This window comes from Ranitomeya variabilis, chromosome 2 (assembly GCF_051348905.1).
Source record: "Ranitomeya variabilis isolate aRanVar5 chromosome 2, aRanVar5.hap1, whole genome shotgun sequence".
NCBI lineage: Eukaryota > Metazoa > Chordata > Amphibia > Anura > Dendrobatidae > Ranitomeya > Ranitomeya variabilis.
Window position 1 is genome coordinate 853,854,414 of NC_135233.1, and position 19,717 is coordinate 853,874,130.

At 46.4% G+C, this 19,717-nt stretch overlaps 1 protein-coding gene across 1 annotated transcript in view; it reads right to left on the bottom strand.

The window, feature by feature from the left end:
- The window catches only part of LOC143803981 (uncharacterized), a 521,136-nt gene that overhangs the window by 56,230 nt on the left and 445,189 nt on the right, over window positions 1-19,717 (bottom strand). Inside the window, exons 110-111 of the mRNA XM_077281733.1 lie at window positions 19,410-19,526; window positions 18,663-18,782 (exon numbers count right to left, since the gene is read on the bottom strand). Of these exons, the coding sequence (XP_077137848.1) occupies window positions 18,663-18,782; window positions 19,410-19,526 (237 nt within the window). The remainder of the gene's footprint in view (window positions 1-18,662; window positions 18,783-19,409; window positions 19,527-19,717) is intronic.

Below are 19,717 nucleotides of genomic sequence, written 5' to 3' on the forward strand. Positions count from 1 at the left end.
CATCTGACACAGGCTGATACTGGGCAACTGGTTACTAATGTTCTTCCAGGCTCTGCCTTTGTAGCCAGTACTGGTCAGCGGCGAGCAGACGTCTCTGGGACTAATTCCCCTTCTGAGCATGCCCAGGAAAAGACCTCTGCATTGGAGGTCGGGGGTCACATGCTCAGATACTGTAGCATCTCCCATTGGTCCTCTAGGAAGGTCCTGAAGTTGCTGCAGCTATTAAAGGTTTGCATGGCCGCATGGTCAAGTGCTAGTATCAAACCAATGTCTATGACCTCAGCGCCAGTGTGGTCATGTTTGGATGCGGTTAGGGTTTGGCTGAAATAAGCCCCTAGAATACCCGCACCTCCGGTGAGGAGTTTGTATGAGTGTATTCAGGCCCTTGGCTGAAATAAACCACTAGAATATGGGCACCTCTGGTGAGGAGTTGTTTGCCTGTTTTCTCTGACTGCATGACCACAGTTTGCTCTGGTTGGTAGCTGTGTACCTCTGTGAGGTTAACGGGCACAGCATCTTGTTCCTAGCGACTCTGTGGAGTTAACAGAGTTCGCTTATACTGCCATATAGCACCGCCATTTGCCAGCAGCAGGTTCTTCTCCAGCACGGTGGACCCCAGGTTGCGAATGCACTTAATAATACATATATATATATACTCTGTGCGTTCCACCAACCCTAACACTCACTAGGTGTCAAATATGTTGATTGCTAATATCATCACAATGAAGAGGTGAAATTAAAAAACAACAATCTGCTCTGCAACCGCTATTACAATCGGTAAAAGGCCCTCTTTAACTAATGACATAACATTATAGGTAGATGTGATAATTAGGGTTGAGCGAAACGGATCGGACAATTTCATAAGTCACTGACTTTTGGCAAAGTCGGGTTTCGTGAAACCCGAGCCGATCCCAGTGTGGGATTGGCCACGCGGTCGGCGATCTTCGCGCCAAAGTCACGTTTCATATGACGCGTTCAGCGCCATTTCTCAGCCAATGAAGGTGGACGCAGAGTGTGGGAAGCGCGATGACATAGGTCTCAGTCCCCACCATCTTTAGGCTACGTTCACATTTGCGTTGTGCGCCGCAGCGTCGGCGACGCAATGCACAACGCAGCAAAACGCATGCAAAACGCTGCGTTTTGCGACGCATGCATCCTTTTTTTGGTTGATTTTGGACGCAGCAAAAATGCAACTTGCTGCGTCCTCTGCGCCCGGACGCGTGCGCCGCAGAGACGCATGTGTCGCAAAGCGCAAGTGCAATGCATGTCCATGCGCCCCCATGTTAAATATAGGGGCGCATGACGCATGCGGCGACGCTGCGGCGCCCGACGCTGTGGCGCAGACCGCAAATGTGAACGTAGACTAGAGAAGGGCATTACAGTGATTGGCTTGCTTTCTGCGGCGTCACAGGGGCTATAAAGGGGCGTGCACGCCAACCGCCATCTTACTTCTGCCGATAGTAGCATAGGGAGAGGGTGCTGCAGCTTGGTCAGAAGCAGGGATATTGTTAGGTAGGAAATATAAACCCCAAAACCACTTGTGCTGTAGCGATTTCCACTGTCCAACACCACCTTTTCTTTGCAGGGACAGTGGAGGCTAGATTTCAGTGCATTAGCTCTGTAGCTTATAAGGCTCCCTGATAGCTGCGTTGCTGTGTGTACGCCGCTGTGCAAACCAACTGCTTTTTTAAAAGCAAAAATCCTGCTGCTCTTTCCTTTCTGCACAGTTATCTTGTTTATTTGTCCACACTTTTGTGTGCAGCAGTCCTTTTTATTGCTGGCTACCATACTTGTCCTGACCGAGATCATTGTAGGGAGATTGTTATTGTAGTACAGTCCCTTTTTTTAAATATATCTGCCAGCCACTGTCTGCCACTGAAACTGTTTTGTGTAATACAGTGGGACAGATTTTTTTCTGCTGTCTCCCTCACATAAAAAGGGAGATTTATACTGCCACACAAGTGCATCTGCGTCAGTCCTGTTTGTGGCATATCAGCGTCCAGATGTTCCAGCATAGTGGAGGAGATTTTATGAAATCCCGTCTCCACTATGCGTGGAAACCCGCACGCGGCGGCCCTGCGACTACGGACATGCTGCGCGTCTTTTCAGATCGCAGCATGTCCGTCCCCGCAAGGCATATCACAGGGCCCTATGGGAGAGAGCAATCATCCCGGATGTGAAGAGTTAACACATCCGGCATGATCGCGTCCCAGAAAGGGGGCGGGGCTTAGCGCCGAGCGGCTTCGCCGCTGCGGCGATACCGCCGGCCATCCTGACAGTGGAAACATACCCTTATACTGCCACACAGTGCATCTGCGTCAGTCCTGTTTGTGGCATATGTGTCAGCCACTTTCTGCCACTGAAACTGTGTAGTGTAATACAGTGGGCCTGATTTTTTTCTGCATTCTCCCACACATAAAAAGGGAGATTTATACTGCCACACAGTGCATCTGCGTCAGTCCTGTTTGTGGCATATCTGTCAGCCACTTTCTGCCACTGAAACTGTGTAGTGTAATACAGTGGGCCTGATTTTTTCTGCATTCTCCCACACATAAAAAGGGAGATTTATACTGCCACACAGTGCATCTGCGTCAGTCCTGTTTGTGGCATATCTGTCAGCTAAATTCTGCCACTGAAACTGTGTAGTGTAATACAGTGGGCCTGATTTTTTCTGCATTCTCCCACACATAAAAAGGGAGATTTATACTGCCACACAGAGCATCTGCATCAGTCCTGTTTGTGGCATATCTGTCAGTCACTTTCTGCCACTGAAACTGTGTAGTGTAACACAGTGGGCCTGATTTTTTCTGCATTCTCCCACACATAAAAAGGGAGATTTATACTGCCACACAGTGCACCTGCATCAGTCCTGTTTGTGGCATATGTCAGCCACTTTCTGCCACTGAAACTGTGTAGTGTAATACAGTGGGCCTGATTTTTTCTGCATTCTCCCACACCTGTAAAGTGAGATTTAAATTCACAACAAGTTTACGTACACCTTCTACCTGGTTTTACAATACCATATAACGGTTGTTAGTTTGGTTACATTTTTCCCAGAATGAGGAAGTCTGGTGGAAGAGGTCGTGGTCGTGGGCGGTCATTGCCAGCTGGTAATGATGGTAGTGGTGGTGGTGGAGGAGCATCTGGTGGTAGTGGGAAAAGCAAAATAGCACCTAAGTCTCAAGTTGTTGAGCCAGCGTCATCGTCTGGCTACACAAGGCCTCGAAGGCTCCCTGTTCTGGGAGTAGGAAAACCACTTTTAAAGCCGGACCAGCAGAAAAAAGTTTTAATCCAACATATTAAAATAGAAAAGGACACACTCCTGGGACAATGCCATAGCACATGTGAAGAGAGCTACACGTTTCGACCTTGCGGTCTTTGTCACAGCTGTGACAAAGACCGCAAGGTCGAAACGCGTAGCTCTCTTCACATGTGCTATGGCATTGTCCCAGGAGTGTGTCCTTTTCTATTTTAATATGTTGGATTAAAGTATCAAATTTTATGAAGAAGCTGGAACAATTTTTCTTTGTTGTTGGGATTCTACTACGTCGTGTCAGGACGAAGTTCCGTGCCTCTTGCATCTATCGGTGAGCTGGCTTTTTTTCTCTTTTTTGTTTCATAGAAAAAAGTTTTGGCTTTCCTTACTGACTCTGCCTCTGCCTCTTTCGCATCCTCTTCGGAAAGTGCAAAATTTAAAAGCAGCGCGTCGTCAGTGGATGCTCCCGGTCAGGATCAAGTCGCTTCCTTTTGTCCTTCACCCAAAGCAAAAGTGAAGGATGTGGCAGGTGATGCTACATTTTACTCCATGGAGCTCTTTACACATACCGTGCCAAGATTACAAAGGGAAATAGTTCACAGCCCATTACAAGATGAATCGGACATGGAGTGCACAGATGCACAGCCACAGCTAGATTATTATGCTGTTCCATTGACTCAGATCACAATATTGCCCTCTCAGTGTACTGAGCCAGAATCTGACCCTGATGAGACTATGGTGCCCAGTCCCGAACGCTATAGCACCGGCTTACACAGTGACACAGAGGAAGGTGCACAGGACATAGAAGAGGAGGTGAAAGATGACCCAGTTGTTGACCCCGATTGGCAGCCATTGGGGGAACAGGGTGCCGCTGGCAGTAGCTCTGAAGCAGAGTAGGAGGAGCCGCAGCAGGCATCAACATCGCAACAGCTTTCATCTGCCAGGCCCGTATCTGGACAAAAACGTGTGTCCAAACCAAAAACTGTTGTAGGACAGCGTGGCCATCCGGTTAAAGTAGCACAGTGTGCAATGTCTGAAAAAGTATTCGATAGTAGGAAGAGTGCAGTCTGGCAATTTTTTAACCAAGATCCAAAAGATCAGTGCAAAGTGATCTGTAAGAAATGCTCAAGGACCTTTAGCAGAGGTCAGAATGTCAAAAATTTAAATACAAGTTGCATGCGTAGACATTTAAACACCATGAACTTGCAAGCCTGGACAAACTACCAAATGTCCCGTAACGTTGTTGCACCCGCTCACAATGAAGCTAGTCAGCAATGCTACATTCCTTCCCTCACTGTAAGCCTACCGGTTACGACACCACCTGCAGCAAATGTGGAGGTATCGTCGCAAGGCCGAACCAGTCAGGGAATCACCAGGTTCTTGGTAAGAAACACTGTATGTAGGCCAACAGCAAGAATACCATCACCAACCCTCTCTCAGTCTGCCATGTCCACCACCACCCCTGCTAGTTCCACCATATGCAGCTCTCCAGTCCAGCTCACCCTACAAGAGACTCTCGTTAGGAAAAGAAAGTACTCATCCTCTCATCCACGTACACAGGGTTAGAACGCCCACATTGCTAGACTAATCTCGTTAGAGGTGATGCCCTACCGGTTGGTTGAAAGCGAAGCTTTCAAAGCCCTGATGGCCTACGCAGTACCACGCTATGACCTACCCAGTCGACACTTCTTTGCGAAGAAAGCCATCCCAGCCCTCCACCAGCATGTGAAAGACTGCATTGTCCATGCACTCAGGCAATCTGTCAGTAGAAAGGTGCACCTCACGACAGATGCATGGACCAGTAGGCATGGCCAGGGACGTTACGTGTCCATCACGGCACACTGGGTTAATGTGGTGGATGCAGGGTCCGCAAGGGACAGCCATAGTGGGACAGTTCTGCCTAGCCCATGGTCTGGGAAACAGTTGGCTGTAAGCGTTCGCCACCCCTCCTCCTCCTCCTTGTCCCCCAACAGAAGCGAGAGATCATCCACAGACCGCAGTCGCACGACCACTCCATCCGCAGCTGCCAGTCTTGCACACGAGGTGTCCCATTATGGAACAGCTATTGGTAAGCGTCAGCAGGCTGTGTTGGAAATGAAGTGTTTGGGCGACAACAGACACACCGCGGAAGTTCTGTCCAAGTTCTTGCAGCAAGAAACTCAGTCATGGCTGGGCAGTGTACATCTTGAGGCAGGCAAGGTAGTCAGTGATAACGGAAGGAATTTTATGGCTGCCATAGACCTTTCACAACTGAAACACATTCCTTGCCTGGCTCACACCTTGAACCTGGTGGTGCAGTGGTTCCTGAAAAGTTATCCGTGGTTACCCACCCTGCTCCTGAAGGTGCGAAGACTTTGCTCGCATATCCGCCGTTCGCCTGTACACTCCAGCCATATGCAGAACCATCAGCGATCTTTGAAGCTTCCCCAGCACCGCCTAATAATCGACGTTTGTTGTGAATTTGCTTTTTGCTCCCTCTAGTGGTTACTAGTTTTTTGACTCTGGTTTTTCTGTCATTCCTTTTATCCGCACCTGGGTCGTTAGTTAGGGGTGTTGCTATATAAGCTCCCTGGACCTTCAGTTCTATGCCTGGCAACGTAGTTATCAGAGCTAGTCTGCTGTGCTCTTGTCTACTGATCCTGGTTCCGGTTATATCAGCTAAGTTTGCTTTTTGCTTTTTGCTATTTGTTTTGGTTTTGTATTTTTGTCCAGCTTGTTCCAAATCTATATCCTGACCTTTGATGGAAGCTCTAGGGAGCTGGTGTTCTCCCCCCGGATCGTTAGACGGTTCGGGGGTTCTTGAATTTCCAGTGTGGATTTTGATAGGGTTTTTGTTGACCATATAAGTTACCTTTCTTTATTCTGCTATCAGTAAGCGGGCCTCTCTGTGCTAAACCTGGTTCATTTCTGTGTTTGTCATTTCCTCTTACCTCACCGTTATTATTTGTGGGGGGCTTCTATCCAGCTTTGGGGTCCCTTCTCTGGAGGCAAGAAAGGTCTTTGTTTTCCTCTACTAGGGGTAGTTAGATTCTCCGGCTGGAGCGTGTCATCTAGAATCATCGTAGGAATGATCCCCGGCTACTTCTAGTGTTGGCGTTAGGAGTAGATATATGGTCAACCCAGTTACCACTGCCCTATGAGCTGGATTTTTGTATTCTGCAGACTTCCACGTTCCTCTGAGACCCTCGCCATTGGGGTCATAACAGTTTGCCAGGCCAGTATTAAATGTTTAATGCATTGCAGAAGAGGGATTATAAGAAAGAAGATTCTGAGTTTTTTTTTTTCTTCTTCCCCTTTACCTCAGAGTGGCTATGCTTGCTGCAGACATGAATGTCCAGACCTTGATTACAAGTGTGGACCAGCTGGCTACTCGTGTGCAGGGCATACAAGACTATGTTATCAGAAATCCTAGGTCAGAACCTAAAATACCGATTCCTGAACTGTTTTCCGGAGACAGGTTTAAGTTTAGGAATTTCATGAATAATTGTAAATTGTTTTTGTCCCTGAGACCCTGTTCATCTGGAGACTTTGCTCAGCAAGTAAAAATTGTTATTTCGTTCTTACGGGGCGACCCTCAGGATTGGGCTTTTTCGCTGGCGCCAGGAGATCCGGCATTGGCTGATATTGATGCGTTTTTTCTGGCGCTCGGTTTACTTTATGAGGAACCCAATCTTGAGATTCAGGCAGAAAAGGCCTTGCTGGCTATGTCTCAGGGGCAGGACGAGGCTGAAGTGTATTGCCAAAAATTTCGGAAATGGTCCGTGCTGACACATTGGAACGAGTGTGCACTGGCCGCTAATTTTAGAAATGGCCTTTCTGAAGCCATTAAGAATGTTGTGGTGGGTTTTCCCATTCCCACAGGTCTTAATGATACTATGGCACTGGCTATTCAAATTGACCGGCGGTTGCGGGAGCGCAAAACCGCAAATTCCCTCATGGTGTTGTCTGAACAGACACCTAATTCGGTGCAATGTGATAGAAAAACCGCAAATTTCCTCATGGTGTTGTCTGAACAGACACCTGATTTAATGCAATGTGATAGAATCCTGACTAGAAATGAGCGGAAAATTCATAGACGCCGGAATGGCTTGTGCTACTACTGTGGTGATTCTACACGTTATCTCAGCATGCTCTAAACGTATAGCTAAGGTTGTTAGTCCTGTCACCGTTGGTAATTTGCAACCTAAATTTATTCTGTCTGTAACTTTGATTTGCTCACTGTCGTCTTATCCTGTCATGGCGTTTGTAGATTCAGGTGCTGCCCTGAGTCTTATGGATCTGTCATTTGCTAAGCACTGTGGTTTTACTCTTGAACCATTAGAAAATCCTATTCCTCTTAGGGGTATTGATGCTACGCCATTGGCAGCAAATAAACCGCAGTATTGGACACAGGTTACCATGTGCATGACTCCTGAACACCGCGAGGTGATACGTTTCCTGGTTTTACATAAAATGCATGATTTGGTTGTTTTAGGGCTGCCATGGTTACAGACCCATAATCCAGTCCTGGACTGGAAGGCTATGTCAGTGTCAAGTTGGGGCTGTCGTGGTATTCATGGGGATTCCCTGCCTGTGTCTATTGCTTCTTCTACGCCTTCGGAAGTTCCGGAGTATTTGTCTGATTATCAGGATGTCTTCAGTGAGTCTGAGTCCAGTGCACTGCCTCCTCATAGGGACTGTGACTGTGCTATAGATTTGATCCCAGGCAGTAAATTTCCTAAGGGAAGACTGTTTAATCTGTCGGTACCTGAACATACCGCTATGCGTTCATATATCAAGGAGTCTCTGGAGAAAGGACATATTCGTCCGTCTTCTTCCCCTCTTGGTGCGGGATTCTTTTTTGTGGCAAAAAAGGACGGATCTTTGAGACCTTGTATTGATTATCGGCTTTTAAATAAGATCACTGTCAAATTTCAGTATCCTTTACCGCTGTTGTCTGACTTGTTTGCCCGGATTAAAGGTGCCAAGTGGTTCACCAAGATAGACCTTCGTGGTGCGTACAACCTTGTGCGCATTAAGCAAGGTGATGAATGGAAAACCGCATTCAATACGCCCGAAGGTCATTTTGAGTACTTGGTGATGCCTTTTGGGCTCTCCAATGCGCCTTCAGTTTTTCAGTCCTTTATGCATGACATTTTCCGGAAGTATCTGGATAAATTTTTGATTGTTTATCTGGATGATATTTTGGTTTTTTCTGATGATTGGGATTCGCATGTGGAGCAGGTCAGGTTGGTCTTTAAAATTTTGCGTGAAAATTCTTTGTTTGTCAAGGGCTCAAAGTGTCTCTTTGGTGTACAGAAGGTTCCCTTTTTGGGGTTCATTTTTTCCCCTTCTGCTGTGGAGATGGACCCAGTCAAGGTCCGAGCTATTCTTGATTGGACTCAACCCTCGTCAGTTAAGAGTCTTCAGAAGTTCTTGGGTTTCGCTAACTTCTACCGTCGTTTTATCGCTAATTTTTCTAGCATTGTGAAACCTTTGACGGATATGACCAAGAAGGGCTCCGATGTAGCTAACTGGGCTCCTGCTGCCGTGGAGGCTTTCCAGGAGTTGAAACGCCGGTTTACTTCGGCGCCTGTTTTGTGCCAGCCCGATGTCTCACTTCCCTTTCAGGTTGAGGTGGATGCTTCAGAGATTGGAGCAGGGGCCGTTTTGTCGCAGAGAGACCCTGGTTGCTCTGTTATGAAACCTTGTGCCTTTTTCTCTAGGAAGTTTTCGCCTGCCGAGCGAAATTATGATGTGGGCAATCGGGAGTTGTTGGCCATGAAATGGGCATTTGAGGAGTGGCGTCATTGGCTCGAGGGTGCTAAGCATCGTGTGGTGGTCTTGACTGATCACAAAAATCTGATGTATCTCGAGTCTGCTAAACGCCTTAATCCGAGACAGGCCCGCTGGTCATTGTTTTTCTCCCGCTTTGATTTTGTTGTCTCGTATTTACCAGGTTCAAAGAATGTGAAGGCCGATGCTCTTTCTAGGAGCTTTGTGCCTGATGCTCCTGGAGTCGCTGATCCTGTTGGTATTCTTAAAGATGGAGTTATCTTGTCAGCTATTTCTCCGGATCTGCGACGTGTGTTGCAGAGATTTCAGGCTGATAGGCCTGAGTCTTGTCCACCTGACAGACTGTTTGTCCCGGATAAGTGGACCAGCAGAGTCATTTCTGAGGTTCATTCCTCGGTGTTGGCAGGTCACCCGGGAATTTTTGGCACCAGAGATCTGGTGGCCAGGTCCTTTTGGTGGCCTTCCTTGTCTAGGGATGTGCGGTCATTTGTGCAGTCCTGTGGGACTTGTGCTCGAGCTAAGCCTTGCTGTTCTCGTGCCAGCGGTTTGCTCTTGCCCTTGCCTGTCCCGAAGAGACCTTGGACACATATCTCCATGGATTTCATTTCTGATCTTCCGCTATCTCAGGGCATGTCCGTTATCTGGGTGATATGTGATCGCTTCTCCAAGATGGTCCATTTGGTTCCTTTGCCTAAGCTGCCTTCCTCTTCCGATCTGGTTCCTGTGTTTTTCCAGAACGTGGTTCGTTTGCACGGCATCCCTGAGAATATTGTGTCAGACAGAGGATCCCAGTTCGTTTCCAGGTTCTGGCGATCCTTTTGTAGTAGGATGGGCATTGATTTGTCGTTTTCGTCTGCTTTCCATCCTCAGACTAATGGACAGACGGAGCGAACCAATCAGACTTTGGAGGCTTATTTGAGGTGTTTTGTCTCTGCTGATCAGGACGATTGGGTGACATTCTTGCCGTTGGCTGAGTTTGCCCTTAATAATCGGGCTAGTTCCGCCACCTTGGTTTCGCCTTTTTTCTGCAACTCTGGTTTCCATCCTCGCTTTTCTTCGGGTCATGTGGAGCCTTCTGACTGTCCTGGGGTGGATTCTGTGGTGGATAGGTTGCAGCGGATCTGGAGTCATGTGGTGGACAACTTGAAGTTGTCACAGGAGAAGGCTCAGCGCTTTGCCAACCGCCGCCGCGGTGTGGGTCCCCGACTACGCGTTGGGGATTTGGTATGGCTTTCTTCCCGCTTTGTTCCTATGAAGGTCTCCTCTCCCAAATTTAAACCTCGTTTTATTGGGCCTTACAAGATATTGGAAATCCTTAATCCTGTATCTTTTCGTCTGGATCTTCCTGTGTCGTTTGCTATTCACAATGTATTTCATAGGTCCTTGTTGCGACGGTACATTGTGCCTGTAGTTCCTTCTGCTGAGCCTCCTGCTCCGGTGTTGGTTGAGGGCGAGTTGGAGTACGTGGTGGAGAAGATCTTGGATTCTCGCCTCTCCAGGCGGAGGCTTCAGTACCTGGTCAAGTGGAAGGGCTATGGTCAGGAGGATAATTCCTGGGTGGTCGCCTCTGATGTTCATGCGGCCGATTTAGTTCGTGCCTTTCATGCCGCTCATCCTGATCGCCCTGGTGGTCGTGGTGAGGGTTCGGTGACCCCTCACTAAGGGGGGGGTACTGTTGTGAATTTGCTTTTTGCTCCCTCTAGTGGTTACTAGTTTTTTGACTCTGGTTTTTCTGTCATTCCTTTTATCCGCACCTGGGTCGTTAGTTAGGGGTGTTGCTATATAAGCTCCCTGGACCTTCAGTTCTATGCCTGGTAACGTAGTTATCAGAGCTAGTCTGCTGTGCTCTTGTCTACTGATCCTGGTTCCGGTTATATCAGCTAAGTTTGCTTTTTGCTTTTTGCTATTTGTTTTGGTTTTGTATTTTTGTCCAGCTTGTTCCAAATCTATATCCTGACCTTTGCTGGAAGCTCTAGGGAGCTGGTGTTCTCCCCCCGGACCGTTAGACGGTTCGGGGGTTCTTGAATTTCCAGTGTGGATTTTGATAGGGTTTTTGTTGACCATATAAGTTACCTTTCTTTATTCTGCTATCAGTAAGCGGGCCTCTCTGTGCTAAACCTGGTTCATTTCTGTGTTTGTCATTTCCTCTTACCTCACCGTTATTATTTGTGGGGGGCTTCTATCCAGCTTTGGGGTCCCTTCTCTGGAGGCAAGAAAGGTCTTTGTTTTCCTCTACTAGGGGTAGTTAGATTCTCCGGCTGGAGCGTGTCATCTAGAATCATCGTAGGAATGATCCCCGGCTACTTCTAGTGTTGGCGTTAGGAGTAGATATATGGTCAACCCAGTTACCACTGCCCTATGAGCTGGATTTTTGTATTCTGCAGACTTCCACGTTCCTCTGAGACCCTCGCCATTGGGGTCATAACAGACGTTGCAACAAGGTGGAACTCCACACTGCATATGCTTCAGAGACTGTGCGAACAGAGGCGTGCTGTTATGTATTTGTGGGAGGATACACATACACAGGCAGGCAGTTGGATGGCAGACATGGAGTTGTCAGGTGTGCAGTGGTCGAAGCTACAAGACCTCTGTCAAGTCCTTCAGTGTTTTGAGGAATGCACACGCCAGGTTAGTGCAGATGACGCCATCATAAGCATGAGCATCAGCCTAATGCGTCTGCTGATGCAAAGTTTGACGCACATAAAGGAGCAGGCATCTGCAGCCGAGGACGAGGGAAGCCTTGATGACAGTCAGCCATTGTCTGGTCCGGGAAGTCTCCTGGACGAGGTGGCGGACGAAGAGGAGGAGGACGAAGAAGATGATGGGGATGAATATTTATGGGAGAAGGAAGCTTCTCAGGGGGCAATAGAAACTGGTGGCGTTGCGATGTCAGGTACAGGGTTTTTGAGGGACATAAGTGATGTTGATTTGCCAGAAAGTGCTCCTCAACCCAGCACAAGCAGTGAATTGACACCTGGAACATTGGCCCACATGGCGGATTACGCCTTGCGCATCCTAAAAAGGGACCCCCGCATTGTCAAAATGATGACCGATGACGATTACTGGTTGGCCTGCCTCCTGGATCCACGCTATAAAGGGAAATTGCAAAATATCATGCCACATGAGAACCTTGAGCAAATATTGGCTACCAAACAAGCAACTCTTGTAGACCGTTTGGTTCAGGCATTCCCAGCACAAAGCGGCGGTGATGGTTCTCACACGAGCTGCAGGGGGCAACATGGCAGAGGTGTTAGAGGTGCACAAATCAGAAGTGGCGTTGGACAGAGGGGTTTTATGACCAGGTTGTGGAGTGATTTCGCAATGACCGCAGACACAACAGGTACTGCAGCATCAATTCAAAGTGACAGGAGACAACATTTGTCCAGTATGGTTACTAACTATTTTTCCTCCCTTATCGATGTTCTCCCTCACACGTCATTCCCATTTGAATACTGGGCATCCAAAATAGACACGTGGCCTGAATTGGCAGAATATGCATTACAGGAGCTTTCTTGCCCAGCTGCTAGTGTGCTATCAGAAAGAGTATTCAGTGCTGCTGGTTCAATACTGACCGAAAAAAGGGCTCATCTGGCTACCCAAAATGTTGATGATTAGTGTTGAGCGATACCTTCCGATATTCGAAAGTATCAGTATCGGATTGGATCGACCAATACCGGCAAAATATCGGATCTCGCCGATACCGATACCCGATACCAATACAAGTCAATGGGACACAAATGTCGGAAGGTATCCTGGATGGTTCCCAGGGTCTGAAGGAGAGGAAACTCTCCTTCAGGCCCTGGGATCCATATTCATGTAAAAAATAAAGAATAAAAATAAAAAATATGGATATACTCACCCCTCCGGCGGACCCTGGACCTTAGCGATGTAACCGTCAGCCTCCGTTCCTAAGAATGCAGAGTGAAGGACCTTTGATGACGTCGCGGCTTGTGATTGGTCCCGTGACCGCTCACGCGACCAATCACAAGCCACGACATCATCGCAGGTCCTAAACTATCTGCATTCTTAGGAACGGAGGCTGCCGGTTACACCGCTAAGGTCCAGGGTCCGCCGGAGGGGTGAGTATATCCATATTTTTTATTTGCATTCTTTATTTTTTACATGAATATGGATCCCAGGGCCTGAAGGAGAGTCTCCTCTCCTCCAGACCCTGGGAACCATACACTGGGAACTTCCGATTCCGATTTCCGATATCACAAAAATATCGGAACTCGGTATCGGATTTCCGATACAGCAAATATCGGTCGATACCCGATACTTGCGGTATCGGAATGCTCAACACTATTGATCATCTAACCTTCATTAAAATGAACCAATCATGGATTTCTAATTATTTTGCCCCACCTTTCCCTGCTGACACCTAGCTTTCCTGTAAAAGGTCTTGCTTTTGAACTCGTCTTACTGACTGCTCCAATTTCTCCATTGGCAGCTGCTGTATGTCCACCATAGGTAATTTTTACACCTCCCTAAATGGGCTGACTCCCCCCACGGGGCCACGGTCACCACTTGGCGCAAGCACCTGTGCGAGTGCCGTTTGGCTGAACAGGTGGGTGTGCCCACTTTTGGCTGACAGCACTGGCACAGGGTCACTCATAGTAAAATGAAGTGTCTCTGGCGGTGGTGGTGCACACCCAACGTCAGACACACCATCGTAACATGAGGGGCCCTGGGCCAGTACCGCCGCCCACAAGAGAGTGTCCCCCCCAGCTCAAACAGTGCTCTACCACTTGCAAAATTACCTCTCACTGCTCCACCACTGTTTAGTCTGTGCTGTTAAATCCTTCAATGGCACTGCCAATACCAATTTGTTGACATGATTGTTGCTAGTAAAAATATTCAGGGGCCCTGTCCTACATTTACACCAGTTAAAACTTTGCTCCAACTACCACTGTCTGCAAGTCAGCAAAGGAGTCCACCCCTGTACCTAGTTATGCCACCTGTTTATTTGTGTAATTTTTTTTTTGCCAGACATTAACCTCACTTTATTATTTTGGCCTACTAACTGTGTCAGACACTCCTTACAGTTGTCTTCCACTGAACAAAGCTAGGCCGCCCGCGTACTCCTGTAACCTATTTTTAACTGCATTTTGCCTATTACTTTTTTGGCCCTACTAACTGTGTCTGCTCCTCGGTGCAATCATACTCCGCTGACCACACCAATGCTGCCTGTGTACCCCTGTAACCTATTTAAACCTGCATAGAGCCTACTTTTTTATTTTAGGCCTAGTAAGTCTGTCTGTGGTCCCTCCTTCCAATCGTCCTCCGCTGACCACACCAATGCTGCCTGTGTACCCCTGTAACCTATTTAAACCTGCATAGAGCCAACTTTTTTTATTTAAGGCCTACTACCTGTGTCTGTCTGCGCCACTCAATACAGCTGTCCTCCTCTGAAAAAAGCTGAGCTTCAATTGTCAGGTTTTCAGCCTATAGGAATTTGAAAACGGCATTGGGCCTACAAATTTGTTTGGGCCCTACTAACGGTGTCTGCGGCTCCTTGGTGTTGTGCTCCACTGAACAAAGCTGGGCTTAAATCTTCAGGCTTTCGGCCTATATTTTTAATATGAAACTGCATTTGGGATACTAGTTTGGTTGGGGCCTACTAACGGTGTCTGCCGCTCCTTGGTGTTGTCCTCCACTGAACAAAGCTGAGCTTCAATCTTCAGGCTTTCGGCCTATATTTAAAAATTTTAAACTGCATTTGGCCTACTAGTTTGTTTGGGGCCTACTAACTGTGTCTGCCTCTGATTACAGTTGTCCTCCACTGAACAAAGCAATGAGGCCTGGTTAGTCCTGTTACCAAATTTGAACTGCACTTAGCCCACTTTATTATTTGGGCCTATATCTGTTTCCTCCTCATCCTTCCCATTGCCCAGCCATTGCTACATGTGTCTGCTGGTACATTGACCCAGACCACTACATTCCCCTTGCACTCTACACAGCCAGAATCTGACCGTGCTGAAATTCAGGTTCCCCTTCCCGCATACTATATCACCTTACATGGGGAAAAAGAGGAAGGCGCAGATGAAAGTGCAGGTTCCTTCATCAGGTGGGGAGGGCATACTCGTTGGCGACGTCACTGTCACAATGCCCCTCATAGTACACAAAAGTGTCTCTGCCGGTGGGAGGCGCCCCCCGCCGTCAAACACAACGCCATACTTTGAGGGGCCCTGAGCCAGTGCCAATGCAAACCAGTGGGCGCCCCTGCTTGCTCAAGATCACAGCACTTGCAAAGTTGAAATACTGACCTCTCCCTGCTCCACCGCCGTGTTGTAGTCCACCTTTCCTGGGCCCACGAAAAACTTGAGCCAGCCCTACCCCGCCCACAACTTTAGCCAAATTACCCCCAATTTTCAAAGCCTAACTATTACTATAAGGTAAATTAAGATTCACAAGCTTAAGTCACACGAATTGATGTTTTTGACATTAAAATGGGCACTGTAGGTGTTTTCCTGTCCTCCACTCACTGCTGACTTTGCTTCCCCATTGACTTACATTGGGTTTCGTGTTTCGGTCAATCCCGACTTTGCGCGATAATTGCCCGATTTTACTCGACTCGACTTTTGACAAAGTCAGGTTTCGCGAAACCCGACTCGATCCTAAAAAAGTAAAAGTCGCTCAACCCTAGTTATAATAAAAATGTTTTAATCTACATACATTATTTGTTCAGGAACTGAAAAACATTGAGATTACAAATGAACAGGTTTTGATATGTTCTCTTGCTATAGGAAAAATAAAGGTACATCTACAGACATCATGAAGGAAACAGCAGACTTCCCAGTCCCCATATATGCTGCACTAAGGAAAGATACTAGACATGGTGTGAATTTACTCACATGACCTGGTCCGATGGTCAGGTCAGAAATTTGGGATCATCAGACAAAGGCCATGAATACTGTATCCTACCTGCAGCATCTGCAGCTGTTCTTTTTTATAAGTTGGCCTGGCACAATGTTAAACCACAATAATGAAGTGAGGCCAAACCATCTAATCAAAAGAGGAACTAGGGATGCCATAAGGTAAGAGGCAGCGCTCGCAGGTCTCCTGCCCGACAGCCACAGATTACTAACCTGGCTGATGAACCAGGTCTTGCGAACTGATTTTCACCATCTCTAGAAGGTACATAATATTGATTGCATTTACTCCAGTGTAGCCTTAACCTCTTAACCCCCAAGTGTGGTTTGCATGTTAATGAACGGACCAATTTTTACAATTCTGACCACTGTTCATTTATGAGGTTATAAGTCTGGAATGCTTCAACAGATCCGGGTGATTCTGACAATGTTTTCTCGTAACATATTGCACTTCATGATAGTGGTAAAATTTCCTCAACACTACATTGTATTTGTTTGTGAAAAAAAAAGAAATTTGGCGAAAATTTCGCAATTTTCCAAATTTCAATTTTCATGCCTTTAAATCACAGAGATATGTTACACAAAATACTTAATAAGTAACATTTCCCACATGTCTACTTTACAACACAACAATTTTGGAACCAAATTTTTTTTTAGTTAGGGAGTTATAAGGGTTAAAATTTGACCAGCAATTTCTCTTTTTTACAACACCATTTTTTTTAGGGACCACATCACATTTAAAATCACTTTGAGGGGTCTATATCATAGACAATACCCAAGTGTGACACCATTCTAAAAACTGCACCCCCCATGGTGCTCAAAACCACGTTCAAGAAGTTTATTAACCCTTCAGGTGTTTCACAGGAATTTTTGGAGTGTTGAAAAAAAATTAACATTTAAATTTTTTTCACAAAAAAATTTACTTCAGCTCCAATCTGTTTTATTTAACCAAGGGTAACAGGAGAAATTGGACCCCAAAAGTTGTTGTATAATTTGTCCTGAGTATGCCGATACCCCATATGTGGGGGTAAGCCACTGTTTGGGGGGCGCATGGTTCGGGAGTAAAGGAGCACCATTTGACTTTTCAATGCAAAATTGGCTGGAATTGAGATAGGACGCCATGTCACGTTTGGAGAGCCCCTGATGTGCCTAAACAGTGGAAACCCTGCAAAAGTGACACCATTTTGGAAAGTAGACCATCTAGGGAACTTATTTAGATGTGTGGTGAGCACTTTGAACCCCAAGTGCTTCACAGAAGTTTATAATTTAAAGGGCCACTGTCACCCCCTCCAGCCGTTATAAACTAAAAGAGCCACCTTGTGCAGCAGTAATGCTGCAGTCTAACAAGGTGGCTCTTTTAGCTTTTGCTTCTGTTATTCCCTCAATAAAGCGTTTTATAATTTTCCCTAAATACCTGTCTTTGTACCTGGAGGCAGGTCCGAAGCCTCCTCTGTGAAGCGCCCAACTGCCGTCACTCATCTCTTCTGGGGCGATGGTCGCCGCCCCCTGCGCGCTGTTCTTCTTAAATCCGGCGCCTGCGCTGTGAGTGCCTGCCTGGGGCAGGCGCAGTGTTCATTGGCCGTCATAGTTCAGATGCCGGGTGCCTGACTGCGCCTGTGCGGGCAGTGCGGCCACCCTGTTGCTGAATTCCCTCCCCGCACTGTGTTATGCATTATGCACAGTGAGGGGCTGGGAATCCTGGGCATGCGCACAGCGCTGTTCAGATGCTCCCCCAGTCCCCCGGCTTCATGACATTTTTTGGTAGTTTTTTATTCCGATATTTGTTAGCCAGAATGAACAAAAACCAGCAATTTGTGAATTTCTTTTGGGGGCGTTTATACTGTTCCACGTTTGCTAAAATTGATAAAGCAGTTTTATTCTTCAGGTCAGTACGATTACAGCGATACCTCATTTATATATTTTTTTATGTTTTGGCGCTTTTATGCAATAAAAACTTTTTTATAGAAAAAATAATTATTTTTGCATTGCTTTATTCTGAGGGCCATAACTTTTTTATTTTTTTGCTGATGATGCTGCATGGCAGCTCATTTTTTGCAGGACAAGATGATGTTTTTGGCGGTACCATTTTTATTTATATCCGTCTTTTTGATCGTGTGTTATTCCACTTTTTGTTTGGCAGTATGATGATAAAGCGTTGTTTTTTGCCTCGTTTTTTTTTATGGTGTTCACTGAAGGGGTTAACTAGAGGGACAGTTTTATAGGCTGGGTCGTTACGAATGCGGTGATACTAAATATGTGTACTTTTATTGTTTGTTTTTTTTATTTACATGTAAATATTTTTTTTTTACTTTTTTACTTTGTCCCAGGGTAGGACATCATGACACTTTGCACAGCACTGTGTCAGATCAGCAATCTGACAGGTAGTGCTGCAGGCTTGCAGGCGCTTGCTCTCAGCAGGCACTTGCAAGCCACCTAGCTTCAGGACCCAGAAGGCCCCCCGCAGCCATCTTGGATCCGGGGCCTGCAGGGAGGAGGACGGAGGAGAGGCTCGGAACAACGCGAGCCCCCTCCCTGCGCAATGCTTCCCTATGCCGCCAGAATGCTGCGATCATGTTTGATCGCAGTGTTTCGGGAGTTAATGTGAGCGCGGCTGATCGCTTATGATGTACTATCCCCTCCCTGGGAATTAAGTCCCAGGCGACCTCGACGGGATAGTACGTCTAATGACAGAAAGGGGTTAAATAACATAATCCTGTTACTTCCATTATTTTCCCATATAGCTGATGTATTCTCCTTACCTGTGTATCCAGCATTACATGTACAGATGTAACTTCCCACTGTGTTGCTACAGTTGGCGACAGATGAACAGTTGTGATCTCTTCTACATTCATCAATATCAGCACAATATGACCCATTACCTGATCACAACACAGAAATGATGACTTATTACTGAAGCCTGTGATTAAGAGCTCATCCACACTTGTCTTACAATATGGTAATATAGGATCATTGGACGGTGCTAAATTGTGTTGGACAATCTGCAGCCAAAGTCTCTCAGTAATACAAAGCCAAATTACAGAAGTTTGCATCGAAGTCACCTTATTTTAGTCATTAAGAAGAAAAAACTACTGGTAAAATCATTCTATGAAAATACAAAATGCAAATATTGTGTCTGACAGCCTCACACATCATTAATATACAGAATGTTACAGCCCCGTCCGTCAGTGTAAAATAATCCTAAATATACATATCAGGGACGGACTTATTATTGGTGCAACCGCACAGGGGCCCAAGTGGTAAAGGGGCCACTACCGCCTCCACAGCCAGAAGCAGCTTCATTCACAGACATGTAAATGGGTGCACTATGATGAGTTGTTGGAAGGCAATCGGCCCATATGCTGTTCTTGACCAGGGACCTTTTCTGTCTGTGTCCGCACCGGTATGTGTCACTTACGGTTTTGTCATTGATATTGGGGAGCTATTAACTGCAGATGGCATCCTGAGAAAGGTTGTATATACAGACATCTCTAGTGATAAGTGATTACCTTGGTATCCATCATTACAAGTACAAAGGCCTCCTGCTATATTACTACACGTTGCATTAGTAGAACAGTTACTGGCATCTGTACATGGTGTCAGAGCCTCACAGTCATATCCATCACCTGGGAAAAGAGCATAATGTAATGAATGATGTATAATGATGAAAGGAACATATTTATGGCACTTAAAATAAAGGATTACTTAATTGTTATTAAATTCTATTTTACAGATTGACAAAAATACACATCAAATAGATTTTTGGTGGGATCCCTGCTGCACAGCATAATGAACTTTACACTAAAGTATAGTAAAA